Genomic DNA, 24906 nt, shown 5'->3' on the forward strand with positions numbered 1-24906 from the left:
GTGAGCACGAGTGTGTATCCCTGCGTTTGTTGTGTTGCCATGCCAACTGGTGCGAGCGAGGGGCTGCAGGTCCCAGTGTCGGCTTGGCCTCATGTTGCCTATAAGCTGATAAGAGCCAAACAGAGGGTACAGCTATATAAATTCTAGCAATGTTGCCCCCCCCCCCCCTTCCCATCCTCTCTCTCCCTCTCTCTCTCTCTCCCCCCCTCTCTCTCTCCCTCTGTGCGTCCAGCAGCCTGCTTGCTTCCAGCCTGTCTGGTGCCAAGACTCAGATTTCAGAATTTCCTTCTACAAGCCACATTTAGAGCAGCCATCGTACTCTGTGTGCGTGTGTGCGTGTGTGTGTGTGAGAGTGATTTTGTGCAACTTTCCCCTCTCGCTGTCTGCCTATCTGACCCCCACCCCTGTGTTTTCAGCAAGCACTGTCCTTCTGGTGCCGCTCTTTGCCTTTCCGGCGTCTCTATCCATCTTCCTACCTTCCCAGTTCTTTGTTTAGCCTGTGGGACTTGACCTGCACAGACAAGTGATACTTGTCCACTAATATGAACAGAAAGACAGGAGCGCTCAAAGACGAGAAGGAAACAAAAAGCAGTAAAAGTACATTGTTGTAAAGTATTCTACTCAATCCCATGCATCGAAGCCCTTTCGGACAAATATGTCTTTGCATTTGAGCATAGTTACACTGTCTGCTTTTGTGGCTGATATTATTGTATTGTTACAACTCACAAATAAAATATCTTCCCATGTGTTCCTGTATCTAATTTGGCAGCTGCATGCCTACACACATATGTACACCATACACACACACACACACACATATAAACACATGCCCGTAAATACCCCACTATGCAACATGCAACACAAGCTATGTGTGGCTGTGTGCTTGTGTGCTCTTGAAGAAACATTTACAGTTTAAGTTTTAGATTAACATTATATATATATTTATGGAAGTAATAGCCAGAAGCAATCTTTTCTTTTATAGTCAACTTTCTATTTGTTCCATTCTGACATCAAGCAGGTGGAAAGAACAAATAAATGTAAAACCACAACTATGCAATGTCATTGTTATATCACCACAGTTCTGCTGTGGTTTGTATGAGTGGAGACATCCATTGCTCCTTTTATTTCCTTGTTTGATTTATTCTTTAATACATTTCTGAATATGTTACAACACTAGATTTGGGGTTTTGCTTTGTCTTAAATATTTAGAAATATTACATACTAGATCTTTAAGTTGGTCTTCTGTTAACGTTCAGTCGAAGCTTCTTCCTTCGCGCCTGTAATTCTTTCTCAGTGTTGTACATATAACCACGATGTAACAAGAACAACAAATAAAAATGGTGGTGTCGATGAGCATGAAAGAAAAAATGTCTCTGATCCCACATCTGACAAAATTCAACCATCAGAACCGTACGTGTCTAATTCCTGCTGATGATTTCATACTGAGTCCATAACCATGCTCAAATTTGAATTTTGGAATCTAATACTATTGAGTCAGATGCTGTATGTGTGTGTTTCCATGGGTGTGTGTGTGTGTGTGTGGTTACTCCCTCACTGCTGGCAGCAGATTGGATGGATTCATTCTTTCTTACAGATCTGACCGGTTAGTGTACTTTATGTTGCAACATAAGATGGGATTTGTCAGACCAAGCAACATTTTCCACTCTGCCGCCACTTTTCAGCTCAGCTTTGAAGTGTCTCTGAGTTGTTCTTATGTGAATACTTGTGGCCGCCTTTTAGCACAAAAACCCCACTTCTGGCAATTTCTGCCATGCCGACAATTATTCATCATTTTCTTAAATCGTGGGTCTTTCCCATCTTGACTCGTAGTCGAGCACTAAGTCAACGTCTAGACACTTTCTGCGCATTTTTTAATATGCAGCCTTTGTTTACATGTGACTCACTGTCTGGAGGCCCGGGCTGTTTGTGTAAACAGTCTGATACAACTAATAAAGCAGATGCCGTGTGACTCCATGTGTGCATTTCGGGCGTGTTGATTGTTTCAGGAGGCTGATGCGAGCTCACTGTAGCAGGCTGGGTGTGTATTTGATGTGGGATTGACGAGAGGCCAGACGTGGAGCCTGGCGACTTTGTTTTTTCCAGAACAACTGCTTCCTGCTTCCCAAAAAGTTGGTCAAAGTGAGGGGAACTTTTGTGATGTGGATGTCTTTCTATGTGTTAGTTCATGTTAGCTCAGGTGGAGTTATTTGGTATCAGTTTTCAACGCTGTCCATTTGTCTGTTGGCTGGTCTGTTTGAAAGCAAAGATTACGTACATATGGGATATGGGCCAAGAAAGAACAGAAAAATAACATTTTGGTGTTAGATCAGGATGCAGGGTTGAAATTTGACATTTGAATGCTGTTTGATTGACTTTATAGGGACTGTAGGGCCTTGGTGGAGACATGTGCTCTACTCAGTGCCATTTGTATTGTTTGTCTGACGTAGCAGCGATCATGATCTAAAAACCAAATCCTCAAGGTGGTGAGACGTTGCTTAAAAAAAATCCTTATTGATGCGTGCCACATCTTTTACAGAATGTGCGCAGATGAGGATTTCATTCACTTCTATTCCATTTTCTATTTTAATGTCTGAGCAAGAGAAATTCAGTTTAATATGTTTTATTTATACATTTCTCGTTTAGCAGAGCAGTGCACAGCCAGCATATGCTCCTGCTCAGTTGCCACTTAAATGCATGTAGTAATCATAATGATCATCTGTTAACGCAGTATGATTACATTGGTGGCTGAAATCTGCGTTGAAATCTTTTATTCCCTATCATCATACATTCTCAGATGCTCGTAAGTGTTGCGTTTCGTCTTGTTTTTATTTGAACACCTCAGTTTATGATGTCCCATGTTTTATCCTTCTCTAGGGTAGGGGGCATGTCATTGGGGAATGACATCCCGACAGGATGCAGCGTCTCTTTGAAGGCACACGCACACCACGCTACACACTCTGTAATGTCGTCAGAGAGTGATGGGGCACCGTCCTGCCGACAGAAAAAAGTCGTCTGTTCCATCTCAGGCAAATAACAATAAGCCCGGGGAGAGATTCCGATGGGCTTTCTCTTTGAAATGAGATACCGGCACACGCATTACAAATATATCTCTTGTTTTATCTTCCGGGCCAGGCCCATGGAAAAATTATTCCAAATACCTGCCGCACTTTATCTGGAACCCTGGAATAGGTTCGGCCCGGCCGGGAACACGAGGATGTCTAAAATAAGGCCTCTATTACGGGATGGAGTGGAGATGGAGGGGACGGAGCGGGAAGGGATGGGGATGGGGGGGGTATTTTAGGTGTATCGGCGCTGTGAAAAAGGGCTTGTTGCGGGGGCTTGGAGCTGCTTTAAAGTCTACAATGTGTGCCGCTGTCAGCTGTTGTACAAAATGCATGTGCTGGGGGAGGGTGTGTATGTGTGTGTGTGTGTGTGTGTGCGTGCGTGCGTGCATGCTCGTGGGGGCTCACACGTCCATAGCGGAGCGGGAGTATAAATAACATTTTTCCTACAGATGTTCTCACCTTGACAAATCTGTTCTTGGCCTGTGTGATACTTCTTGGCATATGGCACGATGGCCCAAACTAACTCAACCTTTATTTACTTTGCTCAACCCATCGCTGCCCCTGCTCAAACCGTCGCTTTTGAAGAACAACATTTACATTTGTGGTATAGAGCTGATGATGTTTTCCAGAGTGACCGATAACAAGCGAGCGCTTCTTAAGGACTTGGAGACAAACGCGTTGAGGGCTGCAGCCACAGATTGAAATCGATCTCAAGGTTACTGCATAGCTGTTTAACGATTAGGCTACGAAAAGATGTAACAGCTTGCATTCATATTGAATATGAGAATAACGTTTATTTAATTCTTTTGGAAAACTTATCCAACCTTTTTGCTTTTCAAGAAACTTTACCAAAGTGAATATGGAGGCCTCTAGTGGGTTATGACACCAGAATAACTGTATCTACATCTCAGGAATTCTTGTCTACAGGCATACAGCAATTAAATGCAGATCCAGAGTTGAGTCAAGGCCAGAAGAGAGGTGTTAGGGACAGAGGAGAAGAAATGAGAGCGTGATAAGGACATAAAGGGAAGGAGTGAAAAGACCTGGAGCGATAAAAGGAACAGGAGAAGAAATCCAGTGGGATAAGGGGGATGATAAAGTGAGAAACAAGATCGTAAGATGTTAAGAGGGCAGAGAGGCACAGAAGGAGGGAAAGGTGTTGAAATATCCGCCCTTTAGGAATTCATTTATCTTCCTGCCTCTGTTTTGTGGGACACGTCACCGAGTCTGTCACCATCGCCTCTAGTGTCCTGATGACATTTCCTTCAGCGGTCGAGTGTGTGCAAACACCTCGTACCAGACTCACCCTCAGAAACTCCACCATCATCTGCATAGTTCCCATGGCGGAACGGAAAAGGGCCCGCATAGCCGTCATACCAGTGATGCCAAGACACCAGTGACAAGAAGCTGATCTTTAAAACTCGTAAAAAGGCACATGTGATGTTACAGAACAATCTTGGCGATGTGGTGGCGAGGCTGACATTGCCCGAGCAAGGTGACTCATGTGGCACCTGTGATTGGGAACTGATAATGCCAACATTTTGTCCATCTGGCAGGTCAGTGCAATGTATCACCATGCCGCAGACCCGTGGTTCCCTGCCATGTGTCCGGGTGGAAGAAAAATGTTTGGGTGGGGGCTGGGGTATTAAGGAGATTAATTAAATAATTTTTGAACTATGTTAATGTATTTCTCCTCTGAAAACGTTTTTACTTGGATAATTACGTACAACTTTTAAGGTTGGATTGGTAATTATTGATCTATGATCACAGGACTCTAACAAAGATAGAAAGATAGATAGATAGATAGATAGATAGATAGATAGATAGATAGATAGATAGATAGATAGATAGATAGATAGATAGATAGATAGATAGATAGATAGATAGATAGATAGATAGATAGATAGATAGATAGATAGATAGATAGATAGATAGATAGATAGATAGATAGATAGATAGATAGATAGATAGATAGATAGATAGATAGATAGATAGATAGATAGATATGTTTGAAAGGTAAAGTTAGCAGCATGACTTTTTGTATTTTTTTATTTAAATATTAAATGTGCACTAAATGAATTCACAGTTAATGCAGTAAGTGAGTAATCCGAGAGTTGTGGTGTGGACAGAGACTAAAGAGTTCATGGTTTTGAGGGTTCACCTTTGGACAAGGTTAGTGAGGTTAGTGAGCAAGTCAAAGAAAAGTCAGCTTCTACCAGTTGTCAGGCAGTGCACGTTCATGTGTTTTTGGGGCGTAGCTTTGACGAGGAGCCCAATGGGAGGGGGTGGGATGTATCGGTTGCATCTTTTCAAAGTGTAGCCTGCTCTTGCTGGCTTTTCTAGGATTACCAACCCCAGCTTTAAAAGGTAAAAGAAGCCTTAGATTAGTTGTTCACCATTCTTTGTACACAGTGCTTCATAGTGAACCTTGAGTGGACACTGCTCTGTGTAAAGTCATTACAATTCAAGTACTTTCCTCAGATCTCACTCTGTTTTCCAACTTCCTGCATGAATGGATTAAAATTGAAACCCAGACTAAGTTTGGTTTTAAACAGAGATTTGTGGCACAGGTGTAATTAAACCCAGGAATGGTGCTTGTTTCCCTTCAGGCTCTTTTTTCGTTTTCCTTTCATCATAATGCAGAAATGCTCTTCGACTTATTGAAACTTTTATTCTAAATATTCAAATTTAATTAGCCTCGGCTGCCCTGTGTTTGTTTTATAGTCTGGCAAGTTATAAACACTTGAGACGAGTGGAAAGCATGAATACTAATTAGAGTTAAATGCCAAATTTCCAGTCACCAGACCATCACTGGGGCATCAGGTCACACAGAACGTCTGAAAGTTTGTAAGAAATAATAACTTTATAATAATATTGATAATAAGTTCATACTAACTTTTTCTGTTGATCTTGCATTGTAGCATTTGCACATCTGGGTGATCTTTTCTAAAGTTCTGATGGACGAGAAGTGATCACATGGTCCACATGCTGTACGAAATGTCATGTTCCACTCACACTCTTACCCACCTGTCTCTCCTCCAGGGCTGACTCTGCCAAGATGACGCAGCCCATGAGGGGCGACCAGGCCCACCAGCCAGCCCCAGCCCGCAAGGCAGCCAGCCTGTCTTCGCCAAGCGCGGCTCGCCGCCTATACCGCAACTTGTCTGGAAAGTTCCGTGTGGGCACCAACCCCCCTGCCCTGGAGGACAGCGTGGTGTCAGGACGGGGAGGAGACAAGGAGAGGCTGCGCAAAACCACCATAGTAAGTCAGAGAGGGAGACGAGGAAAAAAGAATAAGCCCAGGAACATTGTAGCCTAAAAATAGTCTGAGGAAACATATAGACCTGAACAGTAAGAGAACGTCAGATATTAACATCACACAGACATCCATCTAACTATTGTAGAATAAGTATATGGAGAAAGGCATTCTGGGTATGTGCAGGGAGCTCAACATTCACCGATACAATTTCCTAAATGTCATAGTGTGAGTTTTTTATCAGCCGTTCATTGGTGCTCTGTTCTGACTCCATGTGAACTGTCTTTGTGCCACAGTTCCAGAGTAGTGAAGCCCTGTTTGAAGCAGTGGAGCACCAGGAGCTGGACTTGGTGCAGCTGCTTCTCTCCCAGTACAGCCTGGAGGAGCTGGACCTCAACACGCCCAACAGCGAGGGCCTCCTGCCCCTCGATATCGCCATCATGACCAACAACGTGCCCATGGCTAAGGTGCTTCTGCGAGCTGGTGCCAAGGAGAGTCCCCACTGTGAGTAAAGGATCACAATGCACCGGGTACATTCAAATCTGCTGGACTTCCGACATAAGTCTTAAATTTCATTCATTATGGTTCCTAAAAGGTCTTAAAGGTCTTAATTTTAACTTGTTAAAACCTGCATTCTATTCACACACTGCAATATAACTCTCTCCACAACACAAAAATGTAGTTCTTTTTGTTGATGTGGTCTGTTTTCCGTTAAGGATTAAAGCATATTCAGGAGGACTTCACACAAAGTTCACAATTATTATAGTCCATACAATTGTTACATAAAGTTAGAGGAATCAAATCAGTTCTCGGGTCACCAACACATAAACTCTGTTCTAGTAAGAACCATGGTTCTGTCATTTTATTAAATCTCTTGTATTTAATCTGAACCTCTACAGGCCTTTACTTTCGATCACATAACTTTGGCTTGCCTGCAAGTGAGTCATACCACAGCAAATGTCATTTGAGTCTTCTGCGATTTGTAGAAAGTGGAAAGTAAGTTGTCTTCTGCCTAACACAACTTGTTCCCTTTCCGAGCTAATGATGCGAGTGAGGCCCAAAACCACATCTGTCACTGACTGACAGATCTTTTAATCTTTGTTTTCCCTTTGTAGATTTCTGTATTTACCATAGCTCAGATCTGCTACCAGAAAGGGTTTGTTTCGGCTGCAGCAGCCGCTCTGTGGAAACCGAGCCTCTATCTCAACTGCATTAGCTGGAACCAAAGCTGCTGCAGGTGTTGCCCAAAGCAACAACACACACACACATACATACACACACACACAAAAATCTCATACTACAATCTACTACCATACACACCTGTAACACATTCATGTTAACAAACTCACACATTTCTTTCATGTTTTCCGCTGGCAGCAAAATCGTATTAAAGACGATGAAGGGCTGGTAATCATGATGCAATATTAGTCATCTTTGTAAGCACTTTTTCACTGTCTGTGATCTGCTGAGCCTCCGCTCCCTTCTGCTGTTAATGATTAGAACTCGCCAGCGAGGCTCCTACGCTGTTTGTGTTTGTACTTGTGTGTGGGCACACACACGCACACACACGCACACACACACTTCTTCTCTAGAGCTGAGCCAGACGTCTTATAAAGGTATCATTAAATTGAAAACACTTGAATGGAAAGTGGTGTTTACTGAAGTTTGCTCTTTGATTTCGCTCTCTCTCTCTCTCTCCAGAACCCAAAGAGCTCACGAGTCCTGTTAGCGTGTGTGTCTGTGTATGTGTATGTATGTGTGGTCCAAATATTAATCATCTTGTGGGGACCTTAATCTATTTACACAGTTACATTATGGAGACCCCATAACATAATCATTACAATTCAAGGTGAAGATATGTTTATGGTTTGGCTTATTGTTTGGCATAGGTTATGATTAGGTTAAGGGTGAGGGATTGGCAAATAGAAACAATGGTTAAGGTTAATGGAAGGTAAGGTTTTGGTTAAGATTAGGACAATCTCAGAGCCAATTGGCTATCGTCTGATGACAAATCAGCATCTGGGGGTGACGGCAAATATTTTAGGGCTTCCTGTGTAGGCACACAGATCCGGGTCAAGTCTTCCTGTTTACTTTCTGACGGGTCCACAAGATTCTAACATTTCTCCACACGTAAATCACCAACAAATAGTATTACTGTTTGTGTTGAACATCCAGGCGATGTTTTGGGCAATCTTTATTCTAAAGCCAATGCATATCAGCCAAAGTGCTCTCCACACGGACTGTTTACCTGTGGGCAACTAAAGCCTGCTCAAAAGCCAATTGGTCAAACTAGAATCAGAAGACTTCTTATCCCTCATCTACAGATTCAGATTAAGTTACAAAACCTATTGGTTTTGATGCTTACTGTATTTATATCACCATGCTTGACTTCACAGTGTGTTTACGAGAGAAAAATCTCTCAAACTAACTTCATAGTCACGTTATAAATCATTTGACGGCTCCCAATTGGATCACCACTTTAATGTGCTGTTTAGGATCCCAGGCCTGATGTGAAATAAGGACAAATCAAGACACACATACGCCCCGGTGACAGCTTTGGGACCACTTGCATGGCCTGGAAAGGGCTGGAGATGTAAATCAAAGTGGACCCTCAGGAATTATACATCCAGGAATCCTCCCAGAGAATCCTAACTTCAACCCTGACCTTAAAACTAGAACCCAGATTCTCCTCTTTTACCGTATGTAAAAGTGACACAAGGCCTTGGTGTCTTCACACAAGGGGCCGAGTAGAACAGCAAAACCGACACTGGGATTCAAAGAGGAGCACTCCGCCGCTGTGGAGACACCGAGGGAGCCGCAGAATTAAACACCCAGATGGACATTTTGACACGGAGCTTTAAACTTACTGTCAACAGTGGAATCTAGCGCTCAACGGTGGAATCTACGACGAACAAACACAGGCCGCGCAGACTAAACACAGACACACACCAGTCCCAAACACTCCAGGAACGAGCAGCCACCAATGAAGAAGTACAGTGCGCTACTGTCCTTTGTGACCTGAGCGGCTTCGAATGACCTCTTCTGCAGATTTACTGATCTGTTTGCATTTGTAATTACATTTGCGGTGATTGAATCCTCAGATCTTTGCCGCCACGACTACTGACCGCTCAGTCACTGCTCAAAATATTTTTATTGGGTGTTACATCGCATCTACTGCAGCGATGTGTTTTATTTTGTAAAGTAAACATCATTGTTCACATTGCTTTAGTAAACCTCCCCCCTACTGCCTTTGAGAAAAACATTCCTCCGATGGAGGCTGTGTGAGGCTGCGGTAAAAATAGAATCGGTGATACACACTTTTCCACGGCTTTTGGGGGAAAATACTTTTACAATGGCAGTTTTAAAACGACGTCTGTGCACGTTCCCACCATTTTGTGTCCCCTCGTAACCACATATGAAGGACACTCCGCCCTCTCCCGCTCCTCTCACTTTCATTGCCCCATTTTTCTGCGGCATTTTCGGTGATGTCATCTCCAAAGAGGGACCGCCGAGCTGCATTAAGTGGAGTTTATTGAGGGAATTTGCCGCAAACAAAGACATTAAAAAACAAGTGGTCTGCAAAAGCAATTAACAGCATCGCAGGCGATTCGTTGCAATATCGGGAAAAACCATGTGCATTGTTTATGCACTTGATGAAAGCAGAAACCCCCAGAACACGCCATTGACCTCAGCGGTTAAACTCAAAAAATATTTTGTTTCTTCTCCTCTGGATTTAATAGGTCTATTTTAAAAAGTTATGCTTGAGCCAGAGAATTTTATTTTATAAATGTGCTTTCACTATAGCCGGGTCACATTCAGAGGGTTTTTTCTTTCTTCTTTCTTCTTTGAATTTTGCACTCCAGCACTCGTAACCTTTGACCTGTTTTCACAAACTGTATGATACCAACAAGGTATCTGTGAGGATTCCCAGTTACCTAGGTCATGGTAAGGGTCTTCTGCAGGATTCATGCAGCTCTGTAGCCTTAAACAGTTAAGTCCAGAAATAAGCTATTTGGGTTTTTGTTGCCTGATTCTCAGGTCCAGTGTTTCCTTTAGTCTGCAGGTTTCCTATAAGTCCTCTCATGCTCCCTTACTAGTCAAAGGGAATTCAGTCCTAAGTGTGTAGCAACTTATCCGAGAAGTTTCGCAGACATCGAGATATTTTTCTTGGTGTCACAGTCGTCTTAAAATAATGCAGTAACTTTGAAATGTGCCAAAAGGTATTGAAACGTTCTCATTGACTTCTCTCTCTCTCTCTCCCTTGTGTTTCACAGTTGTGAGCCTGGAGGGCCGAGCGGTGCACTTGGCCACCTTGGTGAAGGAGGCAGAGCAGAAGGTGTTGGAGCTTCAGGCTCTGGTGCAGAGCGACGGCCCCTGTGAGCGGGAGGGCTCCGACCAGGAGAGGCAGCTGAAGTCCTGGGAGTGGAGGCTGCGGCTCTTCCGACGCATGCAGACGGGCTTCGAGCATGCGAGTAAGGCTGCGGGGCAACTTTGATGTGTTATTATTTTTCTTTTTCACATGCTGAGAAAAGTTCACAGCTCACATCGTAGCCGCAGTCTACAAGCTGTCCTTTTTGGGTTTCATTTTTGCACCTTTTTTCTCTACTGGCATTCTGTCTGGTCTGAGTTAAATGCTTCCACACTGAGATGCCGACCAGACAAGTGTGTGTGCGTCCGTCTGTAATCCTGCTTTAATTTTTTATAGTCGCTCCATGACACGCTTAGTGGCATGGTAGACAGCCACCAGACACTCTCACACGCACACAGTCCTCCTCCTCTTCCAACCAAACCAATCTGTCCTTACTTTATAATTCCATTCGAGATATACGTTGTGTGAACTGGGATGGAAATTACACACCACATGTCAAAACGATGTTTATGGAGTCGTATTCACAATCTCACTCGGTGACATCCCCCCTCCGTGTTGATATTAATTTGTGAAGATGGCCGAGTGCTGTCATTTTTGACGGTAAATTGCATGACACTTTTTTTACATTTTCCAACTCTGAAATTGAAACCGCGTCATTATAATGGTCATGATATGCAGCATTGCATCTCAGTCTGCTTGTGTTTACCCCGTCTGTCCCTCTGCTCATGTGCTCTGCCTCTTTAGGCCCTCCAGACGCTCCCAGTGCAGTTTCCCTGTCTGTCAGCAGCAGCACCAGTCTGACGGTGGACTTCCAGGAACCCCTTTGTGTCAACTCTGCTGTGGTTACTAAGTACAAAGGTCAGCTGCTGTGCCCATCCCATCGCTTCATTTAGAACTCAGTATCACAATATGAAATGATGGGGCACAATGAGGTGTCGAAACCTTTCAAAATGTCCATTTGAGCATTGTTCAAAACCAATACAGATGATTTGTATGTTTTTCATCGAATGGAGCCAGTTTTAAAGTGTGTTTTTGTTGTGATCGTGTGTGTTTTTTGTGTCGACGCAGTGAGCTGGAGCTCCTCTCCGAGCTTCAGTCCTTTGCTGGGAGAGACGGTGGTGGAGGACACTGATCTGCTCCAGTGCAACATCACTGGACTCACTTCTGTAAGTTCTGCCAGAATGTGTCTCCACCACAACACTGACAGTTTGAAATGCTGATGATCAATCACTCACGAAAAGTCTTTTGTTTTGAGATTCTGGGTTAGATTTTCCATTCCACATTTTCCACAAGTAGACTTTATACCCTGGTCAAGGGGTTTATGTTTCCCCCCCTGTCTCTTTGTTTGTTTCTATGCAAGATTACACAAAAACAATTATGTGGATTATCACGAAAGTTAGTGGAAGGATGCGGTATGGATTTTGATGCACATCTGTTTCATTTTGAATCATTCTTTCTTTGACATTTTGATATATGGCGGTAATCCCACCATTATTTTTACATTTTCGCAAATTTTCATGGCACTTTTTTTTTTATCAGGCACATTTAGGGAACTAATATTTATGAGTTTAGGAAATTTGGAGCAGCTTGATTGAAATCAAGGGGACTATTGGGCTTTGGCGGATGTTTTCACTCTACTTCCATTCGAGTTTCTTCTTTTCCCAACTCAGATAAAAGGGATACTATCTTGATTTATACCGAAGTTTATAGGCGACAAAGCAAAACAAAGAACCACAAAACTCTGGGTTCTCCAGCTGTTGGTGCTGACCAGTAAAAACATTCAGAGGCTGTTCTCCCACATGAAGGCCCCTGATATTATTTACATGCACGCCTGAAGGTGTTTGCTTCTGCCCAGTGACTCATTCTTTATAACACACATCAAACACCACAGACGAGTTGTAGTCACCATCAATCCCAAACAACGGGGGTGAAAGACTTATGGCCCAGCTCAAAACACAATTTATTTGGCCACTGACCATTCATACGCAACAGTTGCAAAACAGCCTCCAAAATGATAAAAAGAGCAGCTTGGTTGCCTGCCACCTGATTTATGTGTGGCATTTTTAAGCGGGCATGTAGACAAATGGACACTCTGTTGGTTGTTTGTAATTGTGTGGGAGAAGAAAAAAAAAAGGCCCTTCTCCCCCACCACCACGTAAAAGACCCCCGCTGCCAGCCAGGGCTCGCTCCCGTCACAAGACAGGGGTCAAGGCGAGGTCAGGAAGTGTCGGCGTCTGGTTTGATTGATCTGGCTGAGAAAGGAGAGACATCGGCCTGCTGTCTGCACGCTGGATGACACGGAGACAGACGGAGCTTCCCGATAGAGCCCTCAACTTTCTCACACACACACACACACAAACATGCAAATGTCAAAACAAGTAGGGACCTAGAATGAGACAAACAGATGCACTTATCCACACATACTGTACAAACTGTGCGACCAAATTTTGAATTAACTGTCTTATGTCTTGTGTCTTCTCCTTTCAGGGGGCATATCACTACGTCCAGGTGTCGGCCTACAACATGAAGGGCTGGGGGTCTCCACAAGTCACAACCCCTGGCTGCGCTGCGCCTTCCAGTAAGTCTTTGTTGTGTGTGTGCGTGTACATATGTGTATGTTCACATGTGTCAAAATTGACATAAAGAACAAACATAAAACCTCCAGCTAACAGCAGCAAACAAGTACCTCCCTGAGGGCTTTCTGGCTGGCGCTGGGATCACTAAATGAACACCACCGTGTGCGTGTGTGTGTTTTTGTGTGTGTGTGTGAGGGTGTGTGTGTGTGTGTGTGTGTGTGTGTGTGTGTGTGTCAGTCATGTATGAATTATTCAATCTCTCGTAGCTTTCCCACACATAAAAGGCACTCGCACATTGCATCACCTCACATTCAGTCGCTCAATTGATTTGGTTTGTCTGACGTCATTCCCACGTTTTCTTTGACGATATTACGGGGGTGACAGCTGGTCAGCTCTGCTCTGCCAGCAGGCTGGGTGGGTATTGGGACCCCCGCTGCGGACGTCAGCGAGTGTAACCATAGCCTCAGGATGGTGTTTGGGGCTGGCTGGCATAAGAAGCCACCGGGGTTCAGCCAAGAAGTTAACCGTGAAGTCATGTGCAGCAACAGCTGAGGTGTTGACTCACCACAGCAGCTCTGACCCTCTTCTTATCTATCTATCTATCTATCTATCTATCTATCTATCTATCTATCTATCTATCTATCTATCTATCTATCTATCTATCTATCTATCTATCTATCTATCTATCTATCTATCTATCTATCTATCTATCTATCTATCTATCTATCTATCTATCTATCTATCTATCTATCTATCTATCTATCTATCTATCTATCTATCTATCTATCTATCTATCTATCTATCTATCTATCCATCCATCTATCTATCTATCTATCTATCTATCTATTTATCTATCTATCTATCTATCTATCTATCAAATATGAATAACTTAAATAAGAAACAGCTTGGGAAAATGTGCTCTTTTTGAATCTATAGCTTCTATGTTTTTATGCCAAATACTATAAATGGTTGGCCTGTGAGTCGGTTTATTTATTTATGTAAAAACATTAATTCAATGTATATTAGATTTTTGTTTTTATGATTCTCAGGCTGAAGCTGCTTGTGTGGAGGTTGTAAAGTCGGTACAGTGAGTGAGTACACACCTATCGAGAGCGAGCGAACATAGGTGCTGTGATTGTGGGCGTGTTGGCACACTCACGGCACATCTGGGGAACACATGGACATGTTTGTCCTCATCAGCACACTGTGTTTTTCAGCAAGTGTGTGTGTGCATGTGTGAGTGTGTGTGTGTGTGTGTGTGTGTGTGTGAGTGTGTTTGTGTGTGTGTGTGCGTGCGTGCGTGCGTGTGTCTTCATTTCAAGAAACTGGGCTTTCCCTCTCTTTTTTTCTCTACTGTCCAGCTCCCTCCCTCTCTCAGAGCTAATTTCGATGTTGCGTGTTTGTGTTTTCCATTTGGGCCTACCACTGGAAATATTTGCATGTCTGTGCTGTAGCGCGCGGCGCAGTCCCAACAGTGGGGGCCTTATACAGGCCCATGGACGCCCATTAAAGGGCCCGCTTGTCCTGTCGGGACAGGCACCTTTCCGGGAATAGAGCTCACCGTGTTTCAGGCCCGCGCGCCCTCCGGGGGGCTCCTGGAGAGGGGGGTTGGGGTGGGGGCGATGGGTTGGGGCGGGTGGTGCGTGATGGTGTTAGGGGGGAGGTGGGTTATCGCTGACACATCCTTCAGTGAGCAAGCAACGATGCCGGCCTTGCTAAGGCAGAATGTTTTGAGAATTCGTTTTCTGCGGAGCTGATTGTGTACGAGAAGAGAAAAAACGTGTGGATGTGTGTTTGTGTGGAAAGAAGAACACGAATCAGCACAAAGACACACAATGAGAAAGAGGGAGTTCAAAATTGAGGCTTTTAGATAATTTTTCAGTTTTGGAGTTAGTAGCACAATTTTGTGTTACTTTCCTTTCTACGTGTGTTAGACTACATGTTTGTGTGTGTGTATGTCTATCTATAGTTATGAGAGCCAATTCTTGTTCAATACCATCATTGTGATGACATTTTGGTTGGCTCTCACAAATTCCCGCTTTCGGGTTAAGACTTGGTTTCAGGGTTAGGCATTCAGTTTGGATGGTTAAGGTTAAGGTAAGGGGCTAGGGAATGCATTATGTCAATGAGTGTCCTCACAACTATAGAAAGACGTGTGTGTGTATGTGGGTATGCTGACATCTCAGCCCAAGTATGTGCTGGGCAGCCTGTTGCAGTTTTGCTCAGTGAATCTGTCTGTCAGCCAACTTCACCTTTCTTATTCTCCTTTTGTCTTATTCTCATTTATCTCCCTTGTCTGGTTTCATTTCTTTTATTCCTACTGGAGGCCTCAGAAAACAGAGCCAGGGCAATAATAATTGTTAAGGTCCTGAGCAGAATTTGATTAACCCCCTCCCGACCCCCTGACTGATCCCCCTGATGTATGCATCAACACGGTACAGCCAAACAACAGTGAACGTATCAGCCAAGGATAATCTACATCACTGCTATTTTTACGAGAATGAAATCACCAGCATGAACATTTCAACACTGAAATCACTTTTGTGTGGGAGGTTGCTGCTGAGTAGTGAGATTCTGACACATGCATCAAATGAGCAGGTTTTCCATGAAAGTTCAAACAAGATGTCAAGTTTATTTTCATCCCTGCAAAGTTATTGCTCCACGGTCCATAGATCCAGGTTCGCCGATTTCAAATAAACGGAATGATGGTGATGTATTCAAACATTCCACTGTGAGTGCACTCGTAGCCAAAGACGGATTTGTTCGTCCAGTAGCAACCTGTCTGTAATAAAAGTCTTGAAAAACGTTGCACACAGAGGACTGGCAGTGTTCAACACAAGGCTCTCACGCACTCACTAACATGGCTGAAAAAATTTGATTTCATATCTGCACTGTTCTGATAGTTCTCTTTGTTCACCTGTGGCTGCAGGTTGGAGAGACATCGATGGGCGTGCTCCACGTCAGACCGGCCAGAAGGAGGCACTGGACCAGCTGCTCGGACAGATAAAGGAAGCTCACCGCCACTGCGTCTGCCACGGTAGCAACAACTTTCCGATCACTTTTTGATGAACCTGTTCACCTTCGAGAGAAACACGAGGAGCTTTAGCGGTTTGCGTCACAGCGTGTTGAGCCCCGGTGTAACCGAACCCCCACAAACCTGATAGGGACTTGACGCACTCATTGAACTAAATATGAGCACATGTTATACCTACTAGAATAGGGGTCAGCACAATGTTCCCACAGCCCTATGTTCCCACATTTCTAAGGATTTTTTTTCACTGACAATTTTGAAAATTAGGCCCTTTGTTCCCACAGACCTATGTCCCCAGATATATTTTGAAAAGTTAGTACCGATGTTCCCACAGCCCTATGTTCCCACATTTCTAGATTTTTCTGAAAATTAGGGTTAGGGTTAGGGTTAGCGGTGTTGAGCTCAGGAGAGTTTATGGTTAGGGTTAGGGTAAGGGTTAGCAGTGTTGAGCTCAAGAGAGTTTATGGTTAGGGTTAGGGTAAGGGTAAGGGTTAGCAGTGTTGAGCTCAAGAGAGTTTAGGGTAAGGGTTAGCTGTGTTGAGCTCAAGAGAGTTTAGGGTTAGGGTTAGGGTTCACCAGCTACGGAATGGTGAACCCTTAACTACCAGGCAGGGGTAGAAATGTGGGAACTGTAGGAACATAGGGCCTAATTTTGTAATGAATATCAGAAATGTGGGAACATAGGGCTGTGGGAATATAGGGCTGTGGGAACATAGGGCTGTGGGAACATAGGCACGCTTCCCTAGAATATATGTTTTAAACCACCATTGGGTATAACTATGGAATTACACGCAGTAAATTATTGGGGAGAATAACAACTTGAGACTACACGACTACAAATACACTTGACCCTAGCGTGGGTCAGCGCCGGTGTCAGTTGAAGTGAAGCTGGAGCTGAAGTGAAATGTACCCTGAAGCTCCGGACATTAACCCGGGCTTCACTTTAACTGCGCCTGTCACATTTTAAACAAACACGTCTGGATTTTCTAGCCCCCGTCTCGTCTCGCGTTTTAAGAAACAAACACGAGCGCCGGGCGTTTTTTTGGGGCTCGCAGGTGTAACACGTCCCCGCCAACTGCTGTGTTTCATCTCACCTTGACAGACACTTTACAATCTCAGGCACGACAAGTACTCCGGGGGCCATGCACAAGACGGCATGCCACCTCAAAAATAATACCCTCCCCTCCGTCTCAACACCCGCCAGCCCCCTTAAGCGTGCGTCTTTCCATGACTCAGCCCTTCCTCTGTTGAAAACCTCTCTCTCTCTCTCTCTCTCTCTCTCTCTCTCTCTCTCTCTCTCTCTCTCTCTCTCTCTCTCTGTGTGTGACAAAATGCAGATCAGCCTCTCTCCACACTCAAGCTGTTTATATCTCCAAACACTGCCGGCTGTAAGTCGCTCCCACAAGTGTCAAAACCTGTCCACACTGCCTCTCTTACATGACGGCGAAACTGCATTTAGCATCGAGCTAAGTTGCCCAAACACACTCACCTCACTTACCATTGTCCACTGTGGCCGCAGCACCGTATTTGCAACTGTGTGCGAGACGCAATATAATAGTCAGTATTGAGTGGCCCTCGGTCCGTCAGACGGCGACTGATTGAGCTTGAGAGTTCAGGCACGGTAGCCAAGGTGGCGTGTCCCGGGGTCATGTTTGTTATTCCTGTAAGAGACGAGTCTTGGGCTGGAGTCAGGAGAGGGCATAAATTAACACTGACTAGTGCTGCCGCCCCCCCCCCCTACACCCCACACCCCAACAGCCCGCCAGTCATCCTGTCTACTGTCCATACATATACACCCAGAGAGATAGACAGGCACACACATAGAATCACATGTACACGAACGCACACAAATATTCATGTACATGCTCGCTTTCAACTCTGAAACGCGCCCCCCCACCCATCGCAGCCCGGTCCGTCTTGCAGCCCATGCCACCTTCTCCCTCTTGTCCAAACACTATTAATTAAAGTTTGAAAGAGGCCTTGACTAACACAGGCACCCCAGCAGTCGGGCCCGACCTGTCTGTCTTACTCAGTGTCAAGCAGGAGCCGGGGGCCGGGAGGACTGGAGCTGCACAGACCCGCGAGTGGAGAGCCGGCCGGGGAGGTGAGAGGGGTCGAGGGGCGCTGTTTTTTTCTTGTTACGCCACCTCGACTCTTCCACCTGAAGAGAAAATGAGTTCTTCTCGGCTCCTGAATGGGGGGGTTTATTGACTTTAAGTGGCCTGGGGCTGGAGTAAGATCACCTGGGAGGGGGGGGGGGGAGAGGGGAGGGGACCCGAGGTTTCTAATGAGTAGGGAGGTGCGTTATCTCACCAACGGGCGCCCACACAAACACACACATACATATATACCCACACCTCCCTCTCTCGCCTCCAACCCCCTCCAGGCCCACTAAAAATAAACATGTCCCCACAGACTTAACTGACCTCCCTGTCAGTGAGTGGCAAAGGTTTAGACACACACACACACACACACACACACACACACAAATTACTACAGCTCCTTGGCTCCACTCATAGGGCTGTAGCTCAAGACATGCCATGCTCCTGCAGCTATAGTATGTGCAGGTAAACACACACACACACACACACACACACACACACCCTCATGCATATATACAAAGTTAGTGTTCCTCTGGGACTTGAGAGCTAGTGGTTCCCTAAAGGCCCATAGTCTGCAGTTGGCAGCCGGCACGACTGTCAAGCGGTGCCGCGCCACTGGAGCGCACGAAATGTCGAAAAACATTCCCCCCCGACCGTGTTTTTGGACGTGTCAAGTTTGTTGTCAATTAAGTAACTGCCTGTCACTGGAAAAGATATTTCTAGGGTTTGTCAGGACAGAGGTTTTCACTGATGTTGGCGAGAAACTCGGACAACAGTTTGTCACGGGTACCTCACGGGTTGACTCAATCCTTTCTCTCTCCTCTCTGTCTCGTCCACACAGAACAGTGCAAAGCTCCAGCACAGGCCCGGAAGCACTCGGTGTCCAAGAGCCTGCGCCACCTCTTCCAACCCACCAGCAAATTTGTTAAAAGCTTGAAAAGGTAGATCATCTTTCTGTCGCAACTTTCATCCATAAATGTTAAACCTTAATATTGGACCTTTTTATACAGATTTTTACAGCTTCTGAATCTTTACCCTTTTTATTTGTTTAATAATTGTTTTAATCTGTGCTTTTGTGATTTTACATTAATTTCTTTTAATTTTATCTCTGTTGAATCCACCTCTGTGTATGACATGTGCAAGTTAATAAATACTCATACATTACAATTCAATCAATATTTTGATTGAGAATTTATTCTGTCAAAAATATACAAAATATTGACTTTGTGTGATTATGATTTTTGGTCCTATAATAAAAATTGTATTGATTTGTATTCATTTCATTTTGCACATTTGTTGCTATCTTGTCCTTTCCAGGGGTCTCTACCTGACCTCCATCTTCTACAGAGATGACAACGTGTTGGTGACTCCAGAAGACCAGATTCCTGTTGTGGAGGTTGAAGATTCTTACCCCAGTTCACTTATGCAGGACTTCCTCTGGTTTACTAAGGTAAACAGACAGACAGAGCTGAAAAGGGGGAGAAAAAATACTATGAAAAAGATTGTTAGATAATAGTTTGCTAAGTAATGTGTAGTAATCGTGTTATTTTGTTTATGTGCTCCCTGCTCCAGGTGTCGTATCTGTGGGAGGAGATTCCCTGGCTGCAGCAGTGTCTCAGTCCATCCCAGTCGTCCTGCTCCTGTACTCTACAGACACGCCTCAAAATGCTGCAGGCTGTCTCACTGCTACAGGTAATACTACAACGCTCAATAGACTCACATACTCTGGACATTTTCCCTGAAATATTCTAGAAGGTTTGTGTAAGAGAGAACACATTTCCTATTGAGTTGCTCCGGAGTTTTTCCTGCAAAATGTCCTGAGACTGAGCCCATGTGAGGATACAGCAGGAACATGTGAAACACGTGAAGGATGTAAAATAAAAAATCGGAAATATCTGACGTGGACAATCTCCTGCTGAGTTCTCCACAAGTCTGAAAAAGTTTTATTCGTCACGGAAATCTGTCAGATTTAGTCAATTGTAGTGATTATAAATTTGTAGTTTAGAAATTTTATTGAATATTAACTTTCCATCTATGCTTTCAACCCGCTGCTATCTACAGAAATAAGTGTAAGTACAGTACAGTTATTATGTGTTTTCATTTCTCAGGGAATGCTTGGAACCCAGGACCTTGGTCAGGTGTATCTTGAGCCAATCAAAGACAAGCACGGTAACGCCCTGCTGGTGCTGCTGAAGGACATGAACGCCTGTCCCAACCTGGACGGGGTCCGCTGGACGCAGCTTTGTAAACTCCAGCTCCAACGCAAGTCTGTCTCCTCCCCCGACGAGCCCACCGCCCTGGACATGCTCCTCATCACTCTGCATGTGAGTCGGACGGAAAGAGAGGTTCACTTTTGGAAAACTGGTTATTTTTTGCTCTTGTTTTGGAGACAGGCTGTTTCCAACAGCAGTTAGACATGGTGGGGGGGTTTGTCGGCAGTGGTTGTGGTTTTCATCAGGGCTCATTCTTTGCATTTTTTGTGTTACCCAGAGATTTCTGCTGGATGTTTAAACGGCGTTGTGTAAGACGCTTTGACAACAAACAAATAAATGCCCTTAATCACTGGAAAACTTTCATTTATTGAAATTGCCGTAATGATTTAAAACTCTCATTTGCAGGAAACCAGCACACATGAGGCTCAGTGGCTAAAACAATAAGACTTTAAATTGAAATGTGCTTCCAATTAGGAATTAGGAGCGCTGTATGTGCCGTCGCTCTTTTTTTAGACAAACATTAATCATCACGACTGTCCCCTCCCATTTGTCGCCGTCTCTGCAAGGACATGTATTGAACAGACTTGCCAATACATAAATTCAAATGCCAGATTTCCGGTCAAATCCTGAAATTCTGCTGTTCCTATAGTCACTGGTCTTTTGATTTTAAATCTCAGCCTGATGGGCAGGATGATGACAATAATTTAGCTAATTGTTGCTGTTGTGTTTTGTAACTAACGTTGTGTGGCTGCTTTGTTCACGACGGCCACAATCCAGAACCAAACCACAAGTTGATTTTGTCTATATTACCCGCTGAACCTGATACCATTGTTGCAACGCTGCTTTGTCTCCAGTGTAAGTCGGTTTGTCCTTGAGGTTTGAAAACAATGGTGGAGACTCACTTTTGCAAAACCACAGTTCACAGAAATATTTGTTCAGTGGCCAGTTATGAACAAATTGTATGATGAAATACATAAAAAACATGCTGATGCCGTGCTGACTTTCACTGTTGGAACAAGTTTTGACGAAAATCTCTCAAGGACAAACAGCAGGAAAACTTTTTCTTTTGTGAATGTGAGGAATTCTTAGACAGACCAAACTAGAGTGGCACTCAACAGTTCCCTTAAATTCAATCAATCTGCACCGGATTTCACACACTCATAGATATTAGTTCCATACATGAACCAGATTTGTTTTATCAAGATCCGTCTTGAGTATTTTTTGCAAATGTTAAAGAAAGCCCTCTGACCCAAATCGTCACTTACTGTTAGTGGCTTCTTTCCTAACCACTTACCTACCCTTCCACCAAGTTTTGTGAAAATCTGTTTGGTTGTTTTTGTGAAAAATAATCTTCTTGGCAGAGGTAATTAAAATCTGTACCCTTACACAATGAACCCCACGATTATAACTATATTACACCGAAATAACCAGGTATGCTTGTTTTTTATTAACGTGGGTAAACCCCCTGAAAAGTTGATTGACTCGATTCCTGTTAGCAGTAAAGGAGTTTGCCTTTATGTTTTTCCTCGGTGAGTCAGCCTCACAAATGCACTAAAAACTGACTCTCACTCACTGTCTTGCCAAACTCACACATTCATCAGGTTGTCAAGTGCACGTCACTGCCGATCTGAGGTGGAACCGAATTCAACCTGTGCCTACTCCAGAGTCATATGACCAGGAGTAAATGCCGCACATGTTACTGGGTCTTCGTGAGTTCTTCTTCTCACCTTGTCTCTGTCCACCTGCTGTTCTCAGGAGAAGCTGGCGTATCACAGGCGGAGCAGGAAGTTGTTGCCTCCGGGTTTATACCTGGGCTACCTGAAGCTGTGCACATCAGTGGAGCAGATCAGAGCGCTGGTGCCTCAGAAACTCCCCAACGTCCTCTGTCACACGAAGATTCGGGACAACAGCAACGTGTCCAGGTGAGGAACCACGGAAGACTAATGTTGCTCAGTGGACTTAAAGCTGTTTTCAAACATTAACGTTGTAAAGAGAAAAGGAAGAGCAGTTCCAGAAAATGTTTTTTGTTTTGTGAATGTCTGAAACCAGTTGTGAGGTTGTGATTGTATTGGAAAAAACAACAGACTAAACTGGCGAAACAATGAAAGACGATGAGAGTGCAGCTGTGTTGCATTGCTCCGATTCTGTGTTATAACGTACTTGATGGTTTCAGAGAGGAGTGGCAGTGGCTGCAGGCCCTCAGCTGTCTGGAGGAGTCGCTGGAGATGGATCAGGACAGACAGAGCGCTCCACATCGCCTCCTAAAGGAGCTCCGCAACGCCATCAAGGGACTGATGGCCCACATCAATGTCCCCGGCAATCAGGTCAGAGGCAAACTGAGAAAAAAAAAGCCCAGCTTCATGACTTCATCAATCAGCAAAACAAGGTTTTATAGTTGGAATGCAAGATTGTCATACTTTGTGTAGAATAATTTTGACTGATACCAATGGAACCAGTGGAAAGGCGCCAGGTTCCAGCGGCAGGCAGTAGCAAGAGCTCAAAGCACTGAAAAGATTCCAAATGATATTCAGCCAGTTCTGGTTAGACCACTAATTCTACATGATTTCTGTAAAAGAACACGGTTTGAATTCCAGCACAAAGGCAATCATCGTCCATTTGGCTTTAAACCTCTACCACCCACGGTTTCCCCTATGGGACGCTGCTTCTACGTACAATGAAAAGTGACGTGAAAATAAACATGAGATCGTGCATATGTATCGACACACACCACTATCATCACAATGTTAAACTGGAAGCTTAAGGATGGACGTTACAAAAGCTTTAAAAACAACAAATATCGCTTTAGCTCTTAGATATGTCTACCCTTGACTTGTTCCACAATAGAGCCCAACAGTCTATTAGTGATATGGGATAACCTCTAATTATAGCAAACCATGCAGTTGCATATTCTTTTCATTCCACTATTGGAGTTTTGGGCGTCTGGTTCTACTTTCGAGATACTTAAATGAGTGAAAAACTGACTTCATGGTGGCCTGGAAGTCTGATCCATACGCTGTAAATGTGACATATGCGGTTAGAGTGCAACCTTTACTGCGATCTTTATTACTATCTATAAAATAAAGGCAGAAGTGGCATAAAAATGTACTTTTGAATAATGAAAAAGACATATCAAGCTAAATAGGGAGATCTCAGAGGACACAAAGTGGGTTTTTTGCCTCCGCTTGAAGGTTTTAACTTACACAGGCCCGAGGAGATGACCTGCCTGATTGTGTGTGTGTGTGTGTATGTGTGTGTAGGCCCAGGAATTCCGGATCTACAGCCAGGAAGTTGTGGAGTTTGGGGAGAAAGTGTCCTTCCTGCTCCTCCTGCCACCATCAGATGAAGTGTGCACAGCCCCTGGTCAGAACAACCCGTACTCCCCACGCTCTGGCTTCCTCACCATCCCCCTGCAGATCTTTGAGCTGGGTCAGTAATTAACATTTAAAGCACAAATGGGGATGTTATCGCAATACGATTTTTCTAATTTGAATTCCCTTTTTCTCCCACAGTCCACTTCAACGCCTACAGCCCAAGTTTCATCGGCCAGTACTGCAGAGTGTCGGCTCTGCTGGAGCTGGAGTCCCTCATGTCCCAGCAGTCCCTGAGAGAGGCCTTCTCCGAGGCCGAGCTGCTTGTTGCCAAGAAGAAACACCAGCAGGTCCAGGACCACATTCAGGTAGGACCAGTTGGACAGTGAGGACGAGGACAGACTCCTCTGACGTCTTCCTTTGTGTAAGAATTATGTGCTGTAGGCCCACAGCTACAGAGTGAAAGACAAGTTCTCATGAGAGAGAACTGCATTGGTGCCACTTCGTGCAGCAGAAGCTATGAGGTCTGCATGGATGGTAAAAACTTTATGGATGCTAGGGCTGTTCACAGCTAAACAATGCAGCAACAGAGCAAAAGACCAAATTGGAGATCTCTTATTTAATTATGGGAAGTGTAAAAACTTTTTTTTGTCATTATGAAACTATAGCAAGACAAATTTGGATCTGGTGCCACAGTCTAGATTTAAAGGGAGCAGTGGCTCTCGATTTGGTTCTCTGAATTTAAACCATCCAATCCAAATGAATCTCGTGATTTGCTGTTGTCTGCTACTGAGATAAACTCTCATGATCTTATTGACTCTGCTACAGCAAATGGAGGATGTGTGGCGGGATGCCAGGTGGATTATGGACGCCTTGCAGTACGCTCGCTACAAGCAGCCAATAGGAGGCATCTCCATCACCTGGATAATCGACTTCTCCAATGACGTGATGCCCGACAAGCCTCCCTCCACCTCCTCCCAGCCGGA

At 44.3% G+C, this 24906-nt stretch overlaps 1 protein-coding gene across 1 annotated transcript; it reads left to right on the top strand.

Annotated features, from left to right (window-relative positions):
- The first annotated feature begins 6123 nt into the window (after window positions 1-6123).
- Window positions 6124-24046, top strand: LOC133028409 (ankyrin repeat and fibronectin type-III domain-containing protein 1). Its single transcript, XM_061095603.1, has 14 exons — window positions 6124-6327; window positions 6618-6825; window positions 10596-10793; window positions 11435-11548; window positions 11759-11856; window positions 13178-13268; window positions 16196-16303; window positions 19241-19340; window positions 19717-19849; window positions 19972-20091; window positions 20508-20723; window positions 22368-22534; window positions 22786-22936; window positions 23870-24046. Exons 1-14 carry the CDS (start codon window positions 6124-6126, stop codon window positions 24044-24046), a joined length of 2085 nt encoding a protein of 694 aa, XP_060951586.1.
- Window positions 24047-24906: the final 860 nt, after the last annotated feature.

This window comes from Limanda limanda, chromosome 21 (genome assembly GCF_963576545.1).
Source record: "Limanda limanda chromosome 21, fLimLim1.1, whole genome shotgun sequence".
Taxonomy (NCBI): Eukaryota; Metazoa; Chordata; class Actinopteri; order Pleuronectiformes; family Pleuronectidae; genus Limanda; species Limanda limanda.

Excerpts from the sequence above, each read along its gene's own strand:
- LOC133028409 (XM_061095603.1), top strand. The coding sequence starts at position 6,124 with ATGACGCAGCCCATGAGGGGCGACCAGGCCCACCAGCCAGCCCCAGCC. Across the intron at positions 13,269-16,195 it reads TGGCTGCGCTGCGCCTTCCA|GTTGGAGAGACATCGATGGG; the intron begins GTAAGTCTTTGT and ends CTGTGGCTGCAG. Across the intron at positions 22,937-23,869 it reads TCAATGTCCCCGGCAATCAG|GCCCAGGAATTCCGGATCTA; the intron begins GTCAGAGGCAAA and ends ATGTGTGTGTAG.